The 18,962-nt window shown below is 32.4% G+C and overlaps 1 protein-coding gene across 1 annotated transcript; it reads left to right on the forward strand.

The window, feature by feature from the left end:
* The first annotated feature begins 194 nt into the window (after positions 1-194).
* Positions 195-18,692, forward strand: LOC132733369 (actin-histidine N-methyltransferase-like). Its single transcript, XM_060720012.1, has 13 exons — positions 195-354; positions 720-812; positions 1,378-1,523; positions 2,847-2,919; positions 3,466-3,657; positions 6,881-7,004; positions 7,544-7,658; positions 8,883-8,957; positions 11,387-11,486; positions 11,996-12,062; positions 12,615-12,700; positions 13,322-13,482; positions 13,853-18,692. Exons 1-13 carry the CDS (start codon positions 225-227, stop codon positions 14,003-14,005), a joined length of 1,515 nt encoding a protein of 504 aa, XP_060575995.1. The 5' UTR covers positions 195-224; the 3' UTR covers positions 14,006-18,692.
* Positions 18,693-18,962: the final 270 nt, after the last annotated feature.

The raw sequence follows: 18,962 nt of genomic DNA on the forward strand, positions 1-18,962 counted from the left end.
AAACACTGCCATATTTTTTGTTTTTGCCTTAATATGAAATTCATATTTTAAAGTAATCTTTGGGTGGTAAGACAGTTAGACCAACAAGAAATTACAATATATTACTTAGAGTATTGGAAAATTTAAGATACTTGTACACTTGATTTCCTGCAGTTTGTATGTATTGTTATTACATTTTGACCTGTTCACAGTCTTTAAAATGTTTATTTCCAGAAAGGAGCAACATGGGTCGTAAAAATAGGAACAAGAAGCCTACTGCTAGTAATGGAGCGTCAGGTTCAACAGAATCAAGTAAACAGTTGAGCAAGACAGCAAAAAAAGATATAATGGATCTTGTTAAAACCCTTTTAGAAAGTATGTATTTTAAAGTCTTCAAGTTTGTATTTATAGTCCAAGTTAAATTATTAAAATTTCAATGTATAAGAGTGAAAATATTTTGGTAAGAGAAGCTTTAACTGAAATTCAAATAGAATTTTTAGCAGTTTTTATAAATCACAAAGTCCAGATTATATTTTAACCTTTGCCCTTTATTAAATTAATTTAATTGATCTGTAAGACTTGCAAATATTCTTTAGAAACATACTAAAATGTTTATTTCTACCTTATACAGTATACTGATAGTGTAAGTTCACTAAGTTGCATCAGAATTAGTTTAATATTAACATTGAAGTTGTCAACTAAGCCATATATCATATTGAAAGTGGAATGTTTTCTTAAAGAATGCTCACAGCCTGGAGGGAGTGGCTCAAAGGAGTTTGAAGATTACCTTGAGATTAGAGGTACAGTGGAGAAGATAAGGGATTTGCAAAAAGGTTTGATATTTACCTTACTTCTTAATGTCTGCTTAACATAAAAACAAATGAAACAAGCATGGTACATTATATAAATTTACTTCTTTGGCCAGTGTTTATTCTAGGATTTGAAAAAAAGGGGGGATTTTTATCAAAAAGTGATAATTTATTACGTTTATTGATCTTTTTCCTTCTTTCTCTATGTAAAATTTTCCCCCCTGCCTCTGAAAAAATAGGGGGGAATTCTTGAAAATATGAGTGAATCCCCCCATCCTAGAATATTGTTTGGCTTTGACAAAATTGGCATAATTACGAGACAGACTGTGAACTTAAGTTATTTCATTTATAAGCATAAGGTTATTACCATCAACTATTTTTTGTGGTTTTTTTTGTTTTGTTTCTTTGGCAACTGGTCTGCTGATTGTACTTGTTGGCGCTATTTTATTGCCCATAATGACATATATAATAGATTTATCCAACAACCTTCATGATTTCTTTTTCTTTTAATCTTTTGTTGACATTTTTTAGAGACTTATAAAATGTTTCTTATTTCTTGATATTGTATGTAAAATTATATTTAACTCAGACATAAACTTTGTGTGCGAAAAGAGAGAAGATAAATTCCCAATATTTATGGAATGGTTGAAGAATAATAAAGTAGATGTAGGGTGTGTTGACATTCACTGTTTCCCAGGACTAGGATACGGTCTTCAAGCAACGAAAGATCTTAAGGTAAATAAACTGATAATCAGTATTTCTGTAGGTTCTCAGGATAAGATAGTCTTGAACTTGAATTCAATGCACTTATATATTTGCACGATAAGTTGATTGATTAAAATATGTGATTGTCAAATGATGCAATTGATTACTTTTTGGGATGGAAACAAGTACTTTTTATTATTTTTAAAGCTACATTAAATAAATATGTAAAGATATTTTGCCGTCGGCCTAAAAACCAAGCATTCTGCAGATTCTTTAACCTTTTTAACAGTATTGTTGTAAATCTCATCAAATAATGTTCATAAATAAGGATTTTAAACAGAAAACCCCATGGTAACACTAATGTTCGTATACGAATTTTAACATGCAAATGAAGATTATAATCAGCTTGTGTATGCGCTACGTCACAGTGTTATAGCTGCTATCCGGAACACAACAAATATGAGATTTTCTTGTGCAAACACATTTTAACTGTTTAACTTCAAGTTGCACTAGGCCCGGGGTTCAGTAAAAAGTAATCATCTCATAAAAAAGATTAAATTTGTATGAAAACATCCGTTACAATGCGGGAATATACCGTTAAGTTAGGACTGCCACTTATAGTCATGTTTCTTGATTTAGTATTGATGTACAGGTGATCTGAAGGCGGAGTTTCTCATGCAAACAGATATTGTACTTCCCATTTCGCCACAATGAGGTTGTCCATTTTTTATGCTTATAAAACTTATTTTGGTTTTCTGTACACAAAAAAAAGATCTGGAGTCAATATGAAACTCGATTTATTAATGAAATATCGCTATTTATGTTTTTATGAAATTTATTAAATGTAACTTTAAGGTACATACCTTGCATTTCTAGTACTTTTCAATTCAGTGTATCAAAATGGAAAACATCAAAGTTTCATGTGTATGATCGTTGTTCAAAACTACTGAAGGAATTTGTTTGAATCTTCACACATTTAATTGGGGTCACTCTCCAAGACTCATAACTATGTCATGTATTTTGATTAAACTCTGTAGATTCTTGCTTGCATTATTTAGGCATTTTTTACTTGAACTTATGTCAATTCTTGCATTATTTAGCAAATTTTTTACTTGAACTTACATCAATTCTTGCATTATTTAGGCATTTTTTTACTTTTAAGCACAGAGAAAAGTGGAGCGTGCTGTCCCTGTCCTACTGACTGCTTTTGTTTAATATATTTAAGCATTTTCAAAGACTAACTGTTACCTAAATGTGAGATAAATGTATTTACATTTTTTAACATCAAAAAACAGCATAATGTATGTGTTGCACAAATAGTTCAGTTTGATAAACATTGGTGTATTTTAACAGGAAGGAGACCAGTTCTTAGCGATTCCTAGAAATATAATGATGACCACAGAATCAGCAAAGAGCTCTCCATTAGGTAATCTTATTATTTTGTCATATAATGTTAAATAGCCAGCATGTGTCTGTCAGTAAACTTTTCATAGCTGCCAGACATCCTGCTCATCACTTCATGGTTGAATTCTTAAATGAAAAAGTATTTTATTTGAGCTTAATAATGATATATAAAAGAGGTCTGGAGTCTTAACTGTTGGTAAAGCCTGCACTAAAAAGATAAATTAGTCTTTCTCCTGCATTCTGGGTTGAAAGATCCTCCAAATCAGCTCGTTTTTTTAGTTCATTATTTTTTTTCAAATTTGTAATGGTTATCACAAACTACTATAATTTGTATATTAGAACAACTAGTGACTATATACAATTTTGACACCTTTATTTATAGGAATTGGAAAATAATTTATTTTTATACATGTTATATATTATGTTAAATGTATGTTAATGATATATGACATAATTATACAGAACCCATCTTATTTTTAAGAAGGGAAGAAGAAAACAACTAAGTGTGTAAATTACATTTCAAGTTAAGATAATGAATGGGTAACTGATGTTGTTGTTGTTGTTGTAGGTCCCTTGATAAGCATGGATAGGATACTTCAAGTTATGCCGAGTGTTGTGTTAGCATTACATCTTCTGTGTGAAAGGCAATCACAAGACTCCAACTGGAGACCGTATCTAAATATCCTCCCTGAGTCCTACAACACACCACTTTACTTCACACCAGAAGACCTCAAATATCTGAAGGGATCACCTGCTCAAAGTAAGATATAATGTAATGTTCATTTTGACCTATTATCTAAATTGCTAACGGAGCCATGAATAGAATGTTATATTTATAATATGGGATGATAAAAAAGTGCTTAGTGATCTGTACATAAGATCACTTCAAGATTGACTTCATGGTTTTTACCTCACCTGAGCTGAAACAGGAAAATCTTGTTAAAATTTAGCTCTAGAGGTAACATTTTGAGCCCAATTAATTAAAATTTTCAGGCCAGATATGCAATATGTCAGAAAGGTTAATTCAATGATTTAAATATGAGTCATCTAGGTCACACAACCAGTTCATGAGACAGTAAATAATGTTTGAAAGAAAGAAAATGCACAGTATAGTTTTATTTTGATTTATTTTGTTCAATAACAATAGCAACAAAGAGCACATATTTATTTATAGTTAAATACAGCACTCAGTTCATGACAAAACTACAATGTCAGTCATATCTAGACAGTTCACACATGACACTGGTCCATTCTGCTGCTGCATTATCCATGCCAGGAGTTCCTGTATGTGATGTAATTACTGATGCCGTCTGCTGCTCAACGTCTGCCTCAAATGTAGACTTGATCGTTCTAGCTGTGTTCTGAACCTGAAATCAGGATAAAATAGAAAATTTTAGTGATATACATGTTTATATATAAAAGGCCTCTTTCTAATTGAAATTTTCTTAATACAGTTTGTCCAAAAGCATGAACATTTTTACTTCCCAGTAAAAATTTATTGATAATTCTTCCGAAAATCGGATAAAGCCTCTTCCCAATTAACTGATGAAAACCACTGTGATGGAAAATGTGCAAAAAAAAGGAAATTATTGTATGATTAAAAGTTAACAAGGGGTTAATGTTAGGGTTAGTGTTCTTGCCAGAGAGAAGACATATATATATTATATCCTATGTAGTACTGTGATTTCTCTAATGTATATTATTAGTTATAAAGATCGTTGACAGGTTATATGGCCCTATATAAACGGCTATTTGTAAATATAACCCGAGCCGTTAGACAAGGGTTATATTGCAAACAGCCGTTTATATATAAGTCACGATTATCCAATGAAAAATGAAGTTACAAACATGCAGTATTATAAAAATGTATATAAATAAATCCATCTTATTATAGAAAATAATAAAAAAGTCATATATACCTGAGCCCATTTGTTGCTGGAATAATGCTTGTACATGCCACGTACACCTTCTGTTACTGATACACGCAGCAGCAGACGTAAATGATGAGACTGTTCTCTGCGATACTTGACATCATAGACTGGCATCCTAGATTTTCTAATTGGCCATCTGCAATAAGAATTAAATGCATTTAGATCATTGTCACTGGAAATAGATGCAAATTACACAATATACATATTTTAAATGGTTCATTGCCATGGTAAAGAACATATTAAGAAATACAATTTTCAAAATGCTTCATTAGTTTATACAAATTTATTTTAGTTTGATTTTGTTGGAAGCTATAAGCTTATTGAAACACTCTCGAATCTGTTCCTGGAACCAACCAGTACTAAGCAATGAATGTAAAGTTTCTTGCTCAAGGAAACAAAGGCTTGCCCCCTGACAGGATTTGAACCCATGCGGTCAGAAATCCTTAGACTAGTCCACTCCGCCACTGAAAAATGCTTCATTGACATGGTAAAAGAGAAAGAATAAAGAAAAAAAATAGTTAAACATTTACAAAATGAATTTAATGGTTCATTGCCATTATAACTGACAAATTATGGGATACAGTTTTCAAAATGCTTCATTGACATGGACAGGTAATAGAGAAAAATGAGGAAAATGAGTATATAATTACATTTACCTAATAGTGATATTGTTGAGTCACTGTTGTCAAGGGCAACCAGTTGTTGTTGAAGAGTTTTGGCAGCTGAGATAATATCCATGATGTTGTTACTGTTGTATTATAGCTTGGATAAAGATAATTCATTAGCTTATGTTTATGATATTATGGCTTGGATTGGATTACCAAGAATATTTATAGCTGGAGACATCTCATTGTTTTATGGACATATAATTATCTTTGAAATATCTTATCAGTTTGTTCTTAATTATTTGAACACATCTTATATTGATAAGATAATTGCCACTTTGATCTTTCTATCATCAAGGAAACTTCAAACAAAAGTAAAGGTGTTAATTAAAATTATCAATTATTGTAATTAGCATGATGTTTATGGTAATTAAGGGATTAATTATGGTCATTAGAAAAATTAATTGTGGTATATGTAATTGGGAAGTAAATTTGCAAAATAATTGATCTGATTGAAAAAATAACAAAAACACTAAAATAACAAAATGGGTGAATATTAATATCTTTTTGCCATTTATTTATTTATCTAATATGAAAATAGAAACATTTTGTGGTTCTGCATTCTGAATTCTACTATAAGCAATTCTTTATCACATAGATATATATTTAAAGATCCAATGTAGCTTATGGAACGTTGGTGGTTCTACTCAGGTGCCCATTCGTGCCTGAAATAATACACGGAAGGGCACCTGAGGTCTTCCTCCACCAGTAAAGCTGGAACGTCGCAATATGACCTATACTGTGTCAATGTGACGTAAAACCCAAAATAAAAAAAAATAAAATAAAAAAGATCCAATGTTCCTTCCTGTGGTAATAAAAATGTATCGTATTACAATGCCTTTTAAATACATTTGTACTCAATATTCTACCAAAAGAAATTCAGTGAATCACTTAAAAGGGTATGTAGCTATATCTTATGAAATGTTTTTATAAAATTTATCAAAAGTAAATTTATATTGTTTCCATTATCTTAAAGAGTTGTATTATAAAATGGCTCTAATATAAAATGTCTTTGTTAATTGACACACAAGACAATTGTACTTTATCAGAGGTAATTGTTCTAGAACAAAATGTTGTGCTGCTATATCATGTAGGGTTTTAACCGTTCAGCAAATTATAAGTCTGTGCATTTTATATTTGGCGAGGGGTTTGATGTTGATGTATTACACTGAGTAGTGTTTAGTTGAAATAATATAAATGCTTTATACCAAAATAAGTCTTAATTGACATCTCCTCTAACCCTTGGATGATTATGATCAAATTGAATCAATAACAATGCCCTGGTAATTAAGTCTTGTCCATGTAGACTATATCCTCTGGTGAGCGATTATGTGCCCCCATGGCTCTCTTGTCACAGGATTGTAACTCAGTTGTTTTTATTTTATAGGTGACTGTATAAACCAGTACAGAAATATTGTGAGACAGTATGCCTACTTCTATAAACTGTTCCAGAACGATGTTTCTTCAAACAACCTACCATTCAAAGACTCTTTTACTTTTGATGACTACAGGTAATCTAAAACCAAAAGGTTATATACTTATTTGTTATTAATGTTTGAACATACAGTGGCAAAGTGGTAATGGATAAAGTATAATTTCTTGCTCTGCTTCTCATTTTCATGAATTCAAATCTCACAGGAATCGTTTCTTGGGAGGAAGCTATCTAGCTAGCTAAATAATGCTTAGGGGTCCAACCCTAATCACAACCCGAATCAACCCTCTAAAATGAAACAGAGAGGAGGGTCTGGTGTCTTCCTCAACTAGTAAAGGAAGTGGAAAGTTGCCATTTGACCCTCGCAGTGTTACTAGTAATAGTTTGACTCTTAAGTGTTACTTGTAAAATTTTCACCATCACTAGTGAAAGACATAAAATTGAAATTTGAAAGTTGGTAAGCTTATATCATGATTTCTCAAAACACAGAAACATGTTTCTTCACATAATTTTTTACCTTAAAGACCATTTATGTTCAGTCATATTTTCAATTTGATAGATATTTTTCTATTTTCATGAAAGTATTTATAGTAACAATTTCTTCATGGCTATTTATAGATGGGCTGTATCAACTGTGATGACCAGACAGAACCAGATCCCAACTCCTGATGGCAGTAAGATGACATTTGCTCTAATACCACTTTGGGATATGTGTAACCATTGTAATGGCCTAGTAAGTAATTGTTACTTACATTTAGAATTTCAGTTTGTTTAATGGTTTTAACTTGTTTAGAATTTGAATTTTTTTCACCAAAGAGTTCAGTGACGTAGCTGCTTGTGCAGGTTAGACTGTATCATAATCAATTGTCCTTCCTTTTCTGGCTGTAGTATTACTGTTTATTATATGATCTAAATATAGCTGCAATCTCATTGGTCCAATCAGTAGTCAACAGAACTTTTTATAAAATCATATTTACTGGGTGTAGTATCATATTCACTGGCTGAATTGGATTTTCCCAGTCTAAAAATAGATTGAACTCATATTCAATGATCAATACACCGTAGACTGTTAATTACGCGTGTTATTTAGAAATAATGTTGCTTTTTTTTCTTTATGGCATATTTCTCGTATTAAAATATCAATACTTTACTATCATACTTAAGGTTACACCGCAATATGAGTATAAACTTGAATTATTTTTTGTATGCGCAGCGTTCGCGTAGTCGTTGCACGCCTAACACGTGCGTCTTCTTCCCGCGCTTCAACGAGGCAAAATTTGTACATAATAATTGTAAGGTTGCACTTTTGTAATTTTTTTTAAATTTCTTAGCCTATTCATATAATAAAATAATTATTGACTAGTGAACCATTGAATATGATGTGATATTCACCGGCAGAAAGTCATATTGACCGAGGCGATATATGTCATCTGCCGGTGAATATCACATCATATTCAATGGCTCACTAGTCAATAATTGTATATTATCACATACCTGTGCTTATTTTGCGACTCCATAAAAATGATATTGAACGGACATGCATATATTTTGACATGACATCATTTGCATTATACAGACATGTGTAAAGACGCCTTAAATTCACTAGAGGTGTGTCAATGAAAAAATGATTCTTTTGCAGTTTAAACAGTCTTTGTATTGGGTATGTGATAAATAGAATATTATATTCGTGTAGGTTCATTACTGGAATTGATTGAACTTGTTGAATATATATTATTATATATATAGTATTGAACCTACACTCATTCAATATCTTCTGTCTCCGGATATTTGTTGTTCTGTTGATTGCTTATAAATTGATGTGTAACTTGAATTGTCTGTTTAACTGCTCACAGACTGAGTTATCATTTGTTATACTGATATATGTTATATATTTTTTTTTGGGGGGGAGGTGATATATAACTGGTAATAAATTTATGTTTCTGTTACATCATTTCAGATAACGACAGATTTTAACCTGGAGAAGGAATGTAGTGAATGTTACTCATTAAGAAATTATTCTAAAGGAGAGCAGGTAAACTAATTAAAATTTCGTTGTTTTTTTAAGCTCCAACATATGGGAATATATAGAGGAAAGCAGATTTTGCACAAATTTTAATGTATTCCTTGCTTTGGATGACCTCATTTTGCTGTTGAAAATGAAAGTGTAAATTTGTTTGCTATAACCGTAAAAAAATATAAATGAAAACATTAGTTATATTTTATTATGCCACCGCAGCATCTGCGATGCGGTGGCATATACTATAGCGATTCACCTGTGTGTGTGTGTTTGTGTGTGTGTTTGTGTGTGTGTTTGTGCGTGTGTTTGTGTGTGTGTTATATAGATTATATAGTGAACTTAAAAAATCTTCTTGTGAAAAACTACTAGTCCAATTTCAACCAAACTTGGCAGGATTGATCCTTGGGTGAAGAGCTTCCAAAGTTGTTCATAGAATTTCATTCCATGCAGAAATCTGGTTGCTATCATTCCATGCAGAAATCTGGTTGCCATGGCAACCAAAAGGAATTATGAGAATAAATTAAAAAAATCTTCTTGAAAAGACCCAAAAGGCCTAGAGCTTAGATTTTTTGCATAAGGCATCGTCTGGTAGACCTCTAACAAGATGTTCAAATTATAGCCCTGGGGTCAAAATTGGCCCCGTCCCAGGGGGTCATTGACTTTCACTATATGTTCATATAGTAAAAACTTAAAATACCTTCTTGTGAAGACCCAAAAGGCCTAGAGCTTAGATATTTTGCATAAGGCATTGTCTGGTAGACCTTTACCCAGATTGTTAAAATTATAGCCCTGGGGTCAAAATCGGCCCCGCCCCGGGGGTCATTGGGTTTCCTTATATGTATATAGTAAAAACTTATAGTAAAAACTTAAAAAAAGTCTTCTAGCAATTGACAAATGCTAGAGGTTAGATATTTTGCATGAAACATTGTATAGTAAACCTCTAGCAAGATTGTTCAAATTATAGCCCTGGGGTCAGAATTGCCCCCGCCCTGGGGTCATTGATTTCAATATATACATATAGTAAAAAATCAAAAAATCTTATTGTCTGTAGGTACAAGGCTTAGAGCTTTAATATTTGTTAAATAATATCATCTATAGGTACTCTACCAAAGTTTTTCAAATTTTGCCTCTAGTGTCAAAATTAGCCCCACCCCGGGGGCCATAGGTTTTCCTTATATGTATATAGTAAAAACAAAAAATCATCTCTAAATTTAGAAAGCCAAGAGTTAAGATATTTTGCATGAAACATTGTGTAGTGTGAACCACTAGCAAGATTGTACAAATTATAGTCCTGGGGTCAAAATAGGCCCCACCCCCAGGGGTCATTGATTTTCACTATGTACATTTAGTAAAAAATTAAAAAAATTCTCTTGTCTGAAGGTACAAGTCTTAGAGCTTTGATATTTGGTATATAATATCATATATGGGTCCTCTACTAAAGTTGTTTTAATTATGCCCCTAGTGTACAAATTGCCCTGCCCCAGAGGCAATAGTTTTCCTTATATGTATAAATTAAAAACTTGAAAAATCTTCATCTCTGAATTGACAAAGGCTAGAGGTTAAATATATGGCATGAGTTATTGCCCAGTGAACCTCTACCAAAATTGTTCAAATTATAGCCCTTGGGTTAAAATTGGTTCTGCCCCAGGGGTCATTGATTTTAATAATGTACATATAGTGAAAAAAATAAAAAATATTTTTGTCTGAAGGTACATAGAGCTTTGATGTTTGATATATAATATCATTTAAAGGTCCTCTACCAAAGTTGTTCAAATTTTTCCCTTGTGTCAAAATTGGCCCTGCCCGGGGGCAGTGATTCTCATTATGTACACATAGTAAAAACAGAAAATAAAACAAATGTTTTCTGAATGGGAGAAAGCTACAGCTTAGATATTTGACTTGAAATGTTGTTTGGTGGACCTGTATCAAGATTGTTTTGAATTAAACCCTTGGGTCAAAATTTTGCCTTGCCCAAGGGGACAGTGACCTACTTTCTTGTCCTTTAATGTACAGCAATGAAATTTTGACCATGTGCACAGTTTTAGTTTTGATATCAGGTGACATAGATTTTGATGGCATGACCTACTTTCTTGTCCTTTGATGTACAGCTATGAAATTTGAACCAAGCGGTGGCATAGCATTTTTCTCAAATGCAATCTTGTTTTTCAACTATTATTTATACGGTCAAGTCTGTGGCCTTTATTTACAGGGTGATCTTTATTCGGAGGTCTTTAATACAGTTTTGAGTGTAGAATGCAAGAAAAAAATTTCAAGTACTAGTTTTCATTGCAGAAAGGACTGTTTGGTTCTTAATTGACTGTTAAGGGGAAACTGGACAGAGCTTCATTACCCCCCTTATTTCGATCTGTATCAATAGCTGTGGCTGATTCTTTTTTATTATGTGTATTGTCCATTTATCCACAAAATATTATATTTTATTTCAGATATTTATTTTTTATGGAGCAAGATCTAATGCAGAATTACTGGTGAATAATGGATTTGTGTACTTAGAGAATGAACATGACAGAATGGCCATTAAATTAGGTATATCATCTTTCACAACTCTTCACTAATTATACATAACTTATATCAGTTAGGATGGCTGACAAGGTTGTGTTCAACAGACTATAAAAACTTTATATTAAAAGTTTGTTTTCTTTAAACATTTCTTTTGTGTAAATTTTGATTTTTCGCAAAAAAAAAAAAGAAAAAAAAGATTATGATAATCCTGCCTGTGGTAACTTGTAGAATGATTGGCAATTACTTGTTGAAAATTTCAACTGAAGAATCAAAGTGCAATGTTTAGTCTTAAGCTAACTGATCTCCAAAACATTGCTGATAAAAAAGTACTACTTTTCTTGCAAATAAAAGCAAATAATTTAATAGGTAAGAGTTAAAATGCTTTGTTAGTTGCCAAGAAATTGGAAAAAATATTCAGTTTTAATCTATACCAAATTCTATACATCAACTGTTCACTGCTTTCATTTTTACAGAAAGTATAAGATTTCAATTAGAATAGCTATTATTAACTAGAAGAATGTTGTTATTTTCAGGAATTAGTAAAAGTGATCCATTGTTCAGCCTGAAGTCAGAGATCTTAACCAGATGTGGCCTTCAACCGTAAGTATATAATCTTGTAGGATATTTTCTTTATCTGAAATAATGCCATTCTGGTTTATTAAGAAGTCAGCTTCTTGGAATGGCAAGTATGGGGTAATATATATGTAGTAATTATTTCTCCATTAAGGGGAAGACATCCCAGTATGACATTATCAGGCTTCCAAACTGTGATGTTTTTGCATACATGGGGCATAGCCTTGAAATGCTTGAAAATATCAGTTAAAACTATACATGTAATTTAAAATAGGGTTATTATTAAAGTGTTCAGATCTGGAACTTGTGGCTCTCATGAGGCATGGAAGTACGGGCCATTCTAGTAAAGTACAATGTACAAAAGAGTCCAATATAGGTAATAGATAAATAGAAACAAAATGTAATCGTATAACCCCAGGAAGGTCAATTGAAATCAAATAATCATTCTTATTCAATAGAGATTTACAATCTGTATGTTTGTAAATTGTATGCATGTATGTGATAATGCATTAGCTATTACAATGTATGTAATTCTAACAGGTATATTATATCAAATGTTTTTTGGTGTTTTTTTTGAAGGTCAAGGACATTTTACCTGCACACAGGAGAGCTACCTGTAGACAGTGATCTGTTGGTGTTTCTGAGGATATTTCAAATGGATGAAAGTATGATAGCAGGCAGTGCCTTTCAATTCAATAGCATTTAAGCAAAAAAAGGCATTTTTAAAGGCCAGTTAAGCCCCAGAAATGCTATTATTTGTTTTTGGTGTTCTGTTATAGTTTCCAAAAGGCTATTTATTGGTCTTAATCTAAGCCATCTATATTACTTCAGAAAAGTTCAGTAATAACGATTTTTGTATTTTGAGAATATTCCTTCTCCAAGTTAAGATCTTTGTAAATTTTGTTTGTGCCCGGTAAAACAAAACAAAACTTTTCATCATTTTTAGGGAACATTTCAAAATTTGACTGACAAAATAGCAAAAACTGCAGACCATGATTAGAGTGCACAGATGTGCTGGCTGATTGTGGTCAGCACTGGTTGCATGTGTATATTCAGTGACTAAAGCAGGCTAAAGATAAACACTGTCTATGTACGTTTCAACTAAATATTTAACTAAATCCCAAACAAGTGAACAAAGCAAAAGAAAATTACAGTATTGTGCATGTTGTGTATGGAATATGAAAGTTTTATCTCATAATTTATGTCAGTATTTTAATTAAAAAAAACATGGTCATACTTGTATAAATTGTAAATATTTAATATATATTTATCTCATTTGCATTTAGATACACTAAAAGGAAAGTTTTCTGAGGCCAATGCAGCAGAGTTACGAGAAGAACTTGGTGACCTTGAGAAAGTAGTGTCTGTTGACGTAGAAACAAAAGTGTGGAATTACCTTGAGACCAGGTCCTCGCTCTTGATGAAAGCTTACGACTCCTCTGCTGAGGTTAGTTTAGCAGAATTTTTTCTGTTTATAGATATCATATGTAATGTGTGATTTAAAACCCTCAATCTTTTTCCAAGCCCATGTGAGATCTTTAGTTTTACGTTAACTCCCCCTCATGTGAAATAATCATCAAATTTCCAGTGTTTTGATTCAATGTATAGGCTGAGAACGTCTTCATTTGTAGATTTTTGTGTATAGGGGAAAAAGGGATATCTTCATGACTGTGCCAAGGCAGAATAATTTCGTAAATATGTTAAAATCATAGGTGTAAATTTAATTATGTACAAGAAGACAGGAATAAAGAGATATTGCAGAATAATCTTGAAGACTTTATGGGTTCAAATAAGGCAATTACACTTTCTCTTTACAGGAAGATACAAAGATACTAAAGAAGGAGAAACTGTCTGAAAATGCTACATTATGTGTTCATTTAAGACGCTGTGAGAAAAACATTCTCAAATCTGCAGGGGAATACGCCGCTCAGAGAAAACAGAAGTTACAGGTTGTGCAAGAAACAACCTAGTTGATGTTGATAACTGACTGCAATAAATTATTTATTCAAAATGAAGGATGTTTAAAACCAGGTTAATATATCACAGAGAGTGGTGCAATATACAGAGAGGAGGTTTATTTTACCCCCAAAAAAACAGGGAGACAGAAGGCATTGTAAATCATCTTGTGTGGGAAATTAATGGATATTTGTCAAATAAGGGAAACCTTTTTATGCCCCCACAATGTGGGAGCATATAGCGTTGCACTTGTCCGTCCGTCCGTCAGTCAGTCCGTCCGTACGTCCCGAAATCTTGTGAACGCAACTCCTCTTAAACCGGATGGCAGATTTTGCTTAAACTTACAGGGATGAACAACCTTAATGTGTAGATGGTAGTAAAGGAAGGAATTTTTGCTGCGACCAAATTTAACAGAATTATGGCCCTTTGTTGATTTTTTCACTAGATACTATGTAGAAATTTTGTGAACGCAACTCCTCTTAAACCGGATGGCAGATTTTGCTTAAACTTACAGGGATGAACAACCTTAATGTGTAGATGGTAGTAAAGGAAGGAATTTTCGCTGCGACCAAATTTTACAGAATTATGGCCCTTTGTTGATTTTTTCACTAGATACTATGTAGAAATTTTGTGAACGCAACTCCTCTTAAACCGGATGGCAGATTTTGCTTAAACTTACAGGGATGAACAACCTTAATGTGTAGATGGCAGTAAAGGAAGGAATTTTCGCTGCTACCAAATTTTACAGAATTATGGCCCTTTGTTGATTTTTTCACTATATACTATGTAGAAATTTTGTGAACGCAACTCCTCTTAAACCGGATGGCAGATTTTGCTTAAACTTACAGGGATGAACAACCTTAAGGTGTAGATGGTAGTAAAGGAAGGAATTTTCGCTGCAACCAAATTTTACAGAATTATGGCCCTTTGTTGATTTTTTCACTTTATACTATGTAGAAATTTTGTGAACGCAACTCCTCTTAAACCGGATGGCAGATTTTGCTTAAACTTCCAGGGATTAACATCCTTAATGTGTAGATCGTAGTAAAGGAAGGATATTTTGCTGCGACCAAATTTAACAGAATTATGGCCGTTTGTTGATTTTTAGTTTTCAACTTGTGGCACATGTAGTCCAAAAAATATTTGACCTAGAGTCATAAGATTGACAGAACAGTGGCGTGTGGGGGCATCAGTGTCCTATGGACACATTTCTAGTTATTGTCTAGATAGTGGATGAACCTGTTTCAGAATCAGATTTTATACATTTTAAAAGGATAATAGGCTGTTTATTATGGATGTTTGTGTTAAAGTGTCTTACTAATGCATATCAATAAGCATATTGTTTTTCTTGTTATAAATTTTATTGGAAAATTGTGGAACAGTAAATAAATTGAAAGCAACTGACACTTTAAAAGGACTTTTACTAAATATATGTTTTTAATTCTTTATTTTTTAATTCCAAATTAATCTGCTGTAAAGTTGTGGGATTCACTATTAATGCTTTGAATGTAATTGTAAAACAGTACATTGATATTCAATGTTAAGAATTTCAGCAACAAAACACAGAATTTAGGCAGACAACAATAAAGAGTTAGGTCAGATTGTATATGCATGTAGGTTGACTATTATATTTTAGTGACATTGGCATATCATCATGGCTACTAACTCTCAAAAGTTTTATAAAAAACAGAAAGAAAGCAGAAAATATATTTCAGTAATTCTAAAGTATTTTTTTAATGTTTTTGATAAATTTGGTGAAATTTAGCCTTTCTATGTTAGTTTTTAGCTTGACCATTCAAAGAATAAGGGGAGCTGTTGTACTCACTCTGGCATAAGACTCACACATTATTTAAGTTTTTACCTGAAAATTGATGTCACCATTTCTACTGAAGGGAATGGGTTGAAACTTAACATACTTATTTCAGAGCATAAGAGAGGTTACTGTCCAAGGCCCAGGACTCTTACATGGACTTTGACAGAATTATGTCCCTTTTTGAACTTGGAGAAATTCTAGATTATCCAGGCTCTTGTTTTACTTCCAAGCTCTGAGAAAAGTTGAGCACACTGTTCTATTGACAGCTCTTGTTGATAATTGATAATATAATTGTTTTGCTGTGAAATTAGAGTTGTCTGTTTCAAATACAAGGGTTTGTAATATTTGGGCGGCCACCAGTATAGAGCTATAGAGCTTGTAGGTAGTATGGCAGTGCAAAGCTTGCCTGGCTTTTAAACTTCTTGCACCTGACTTTTATTATGCTTGGCATTCAGAGAGTTTTTGATGTAATATATATTTTATAGATATATGTTTTATAATGTTTATTGATATAATTATCATATTTTGAAAATGAAGAAACATAAATACGATATTTCTACATGTCATAACTGCGATATTTCTCCATTTGAAAGATTTTACATGAGGGACATTTATAAGGTAGTGAGGTGTGGGGGGGGGGGGTAAATGGTAGTAATTTCTGGTTGTACTAGCAATGTGAATGGCAGCTGGAAATTTGTATTCAAACATTATTCAAGAATCTTCTCTATTTTTCAAAGCAATTTGATCCACAGTATTATATTTGGTCAAATTCAGATATATAATAATTTTTACTGCTTACAAGAATTAGAAGTCATTGTTTTATAAATCCATTACTACTAAAACTTGTGTATGATAATTATTGCATCATGTATATTTAATGATGTGTTAAAATGATTTATTTACATGAATTACTTACATGAATTATAGTTCACTCATTAAATAATTTATTCACATAAATAACTTACATGAATAGTTCACTCATTAAATAATTTATTTACATGAATTGTTTACACATGAAATAATTTATTTACATGAATAACGTACATGTTAGTTCACACATATCATCCTAACTTACAATTTGTTAAAAAAAAGTTTGTGTGGGTGCTTTTTTAGCTCACCTGTCACAAAGTGACAGGGTGAGCTTTTGTGATCGCTTTTCGTCCGGCGTCCGGCCGTAAACTTTTACTTTAAATGACATCTCCTCATAAACCACTAAGCCAATTTCATCCAAACTTCACAGGAATGTTCCTTTGGTGGTCACCTTTAAAAATTGTTCAAAGAATTTAATTCCATGCAGAACTCTGGTTGCCATGGCAACCGAAATAAAAAACTTTAAATATCTTCTTTTAAAAAAAAACCAAGAGCTAGAGCTTAGATATTTGGCATGAAACATCTTCTAGTGAGTGTCTACCAAGTTTGTTCAAATAAAAGCCCTGGGGTCAAAATTGGCCCCGCCCCAGGGGTCATTGATTTTCCCTATATGCATATAGTAAAAACTTAAAAAATCTTCTTTTAAAGAACCCAAAGAGCTAGAACTAAGATATTTAGCATGAAACATGTTCTAATGGGTGTCTACCAAGTTTGTTCAAATAAAAGCCCTGGGGTCAAAATTGGCCCCGCCCCGAGGGGTCATTGATTTTCCCTATATGCATATAGTAAAAACTTAAAAAATCTTCTTTTAAAGAACCCAAAGAGTTAGAGCTAAGATATTTAGCATGAAACATGTTCTAATAAGTGTCTACCAAGTTTGTTCAAATAAAAGCCCTGGGGTCAAAATTGGCCCCGCCCAGGGGGTCATTGATTTTCCCTATATGCATATAGTAAAAACTTAAAAAGTCTTCTTTTAAAGAACCCAAAGAGCTAGAGCTAAGATATTTAGCATGAAACATGCTCTAATGGGTGTCTACCAAGTTTGTTCAAATAAAAGCCCTGGGGTCAAAATTGGCCCCGCCCCGGGGGGTCATTGATTTTTCCTATATGCATATAGTAAAAACTTAAAAAAATCTTCTTTTAAAGAACTCAAAGAGCTATGGCTAAGATTTTGAGCATCAAACATGTTCTAATAGGTGTCTACCAAGTTTGTTCAAATAAAAGCCCTGGGGTCAAAATTGGCCCCGCCCCAGGGGTGTCATTGTTTTTAACTATATGTGTATAGTAAAAACTTTAAAAAAATCTTCTTTTAAAAAGCCCAATGAGCTAGAGCTTAGATGTTTAGCATGAAACATCTTCTTATGGGTGTCTACCAATTTTGTGCAAATAAAAGCCCTTGGGTTAAAATTGGCCCTGCAACGATGTGGGGGGGGGCCTATATACAGGTGAGCGACCTCAGGGCCATCATGGCCCTCTTGTTATGATTATTTTTTTTTGTTTCTTATTAATTTTATTACATTCTTTTTATTATGCATGCTTTATAACTTTGTTTGGAAAGACCTTTGTTAGAGGGTAAATTTGATTGAACTTCTTGAACATGATGAACTTTTTTGTACATTTTTCATTAGAGTGTATTGGGTTGTAAAATTGCATTATTTCTTGATATACAACAAAACCATTAAATGACATTTAGTCATTACAGTAATGTACTTTTCTGTTCATGAATGTGTTAAAGTCATTTTTATCAAAGGCACATACCTCTAACATGGATATTGACATAATTTTGGCCGTTTTGAAGTTATAAAATTCTACAGTATCCAGCCTCTTGTTTTAACTGTCAAGCACTGAGAACAGTCCAGCATGCTGTCTTCTTGACAGAATTTGTTATATAAACTGTAAATACATTGTAGTTGAATTGAAGTGCTTAAATGTTCAAACTTTTTACCCTTTGTACTTTTAAATAACCAAATTGGGTTTTCTTTGAGCTTATTTTAGGTACAGTCCTAGTCTTCCACATGTTAATGAATAAAAAAAAAATGCACACTGATTGGAAAACATTTGTAGTATGTACAAGATTTACCTTTTTATATATAGGTGATTTTGCACAATAAACATTACTATATTATTGGGAAATTTGGTGTGAACTTTCTGAATTTTTGCATACAGCTTATTGGTATAGACCTACATCTAAATACAAGTTGAGTTGAATTGTGATTCTGTAGATGGAAAATATGCAATTATTAGTTAACTGTTAAGATGTACATTATTACTTGTCTGAAGTAATTTGT

Source organism: Ruditapes philippinarum, unplaced genomic scaffold (assembly GCF_026571515.1).
Source record: "Ruditapes philippinarum isolate M1 unplaced genomic scaffold, ASM2657151v2 ctg1756_1_1_1_1, whole genome shotgun sequence".
NCBI lineage: Eukaryota > Metazoa > Mollusca > Bivalvia > Venerida > Veneridae > Ruditapes > Ruditapes philippinarum.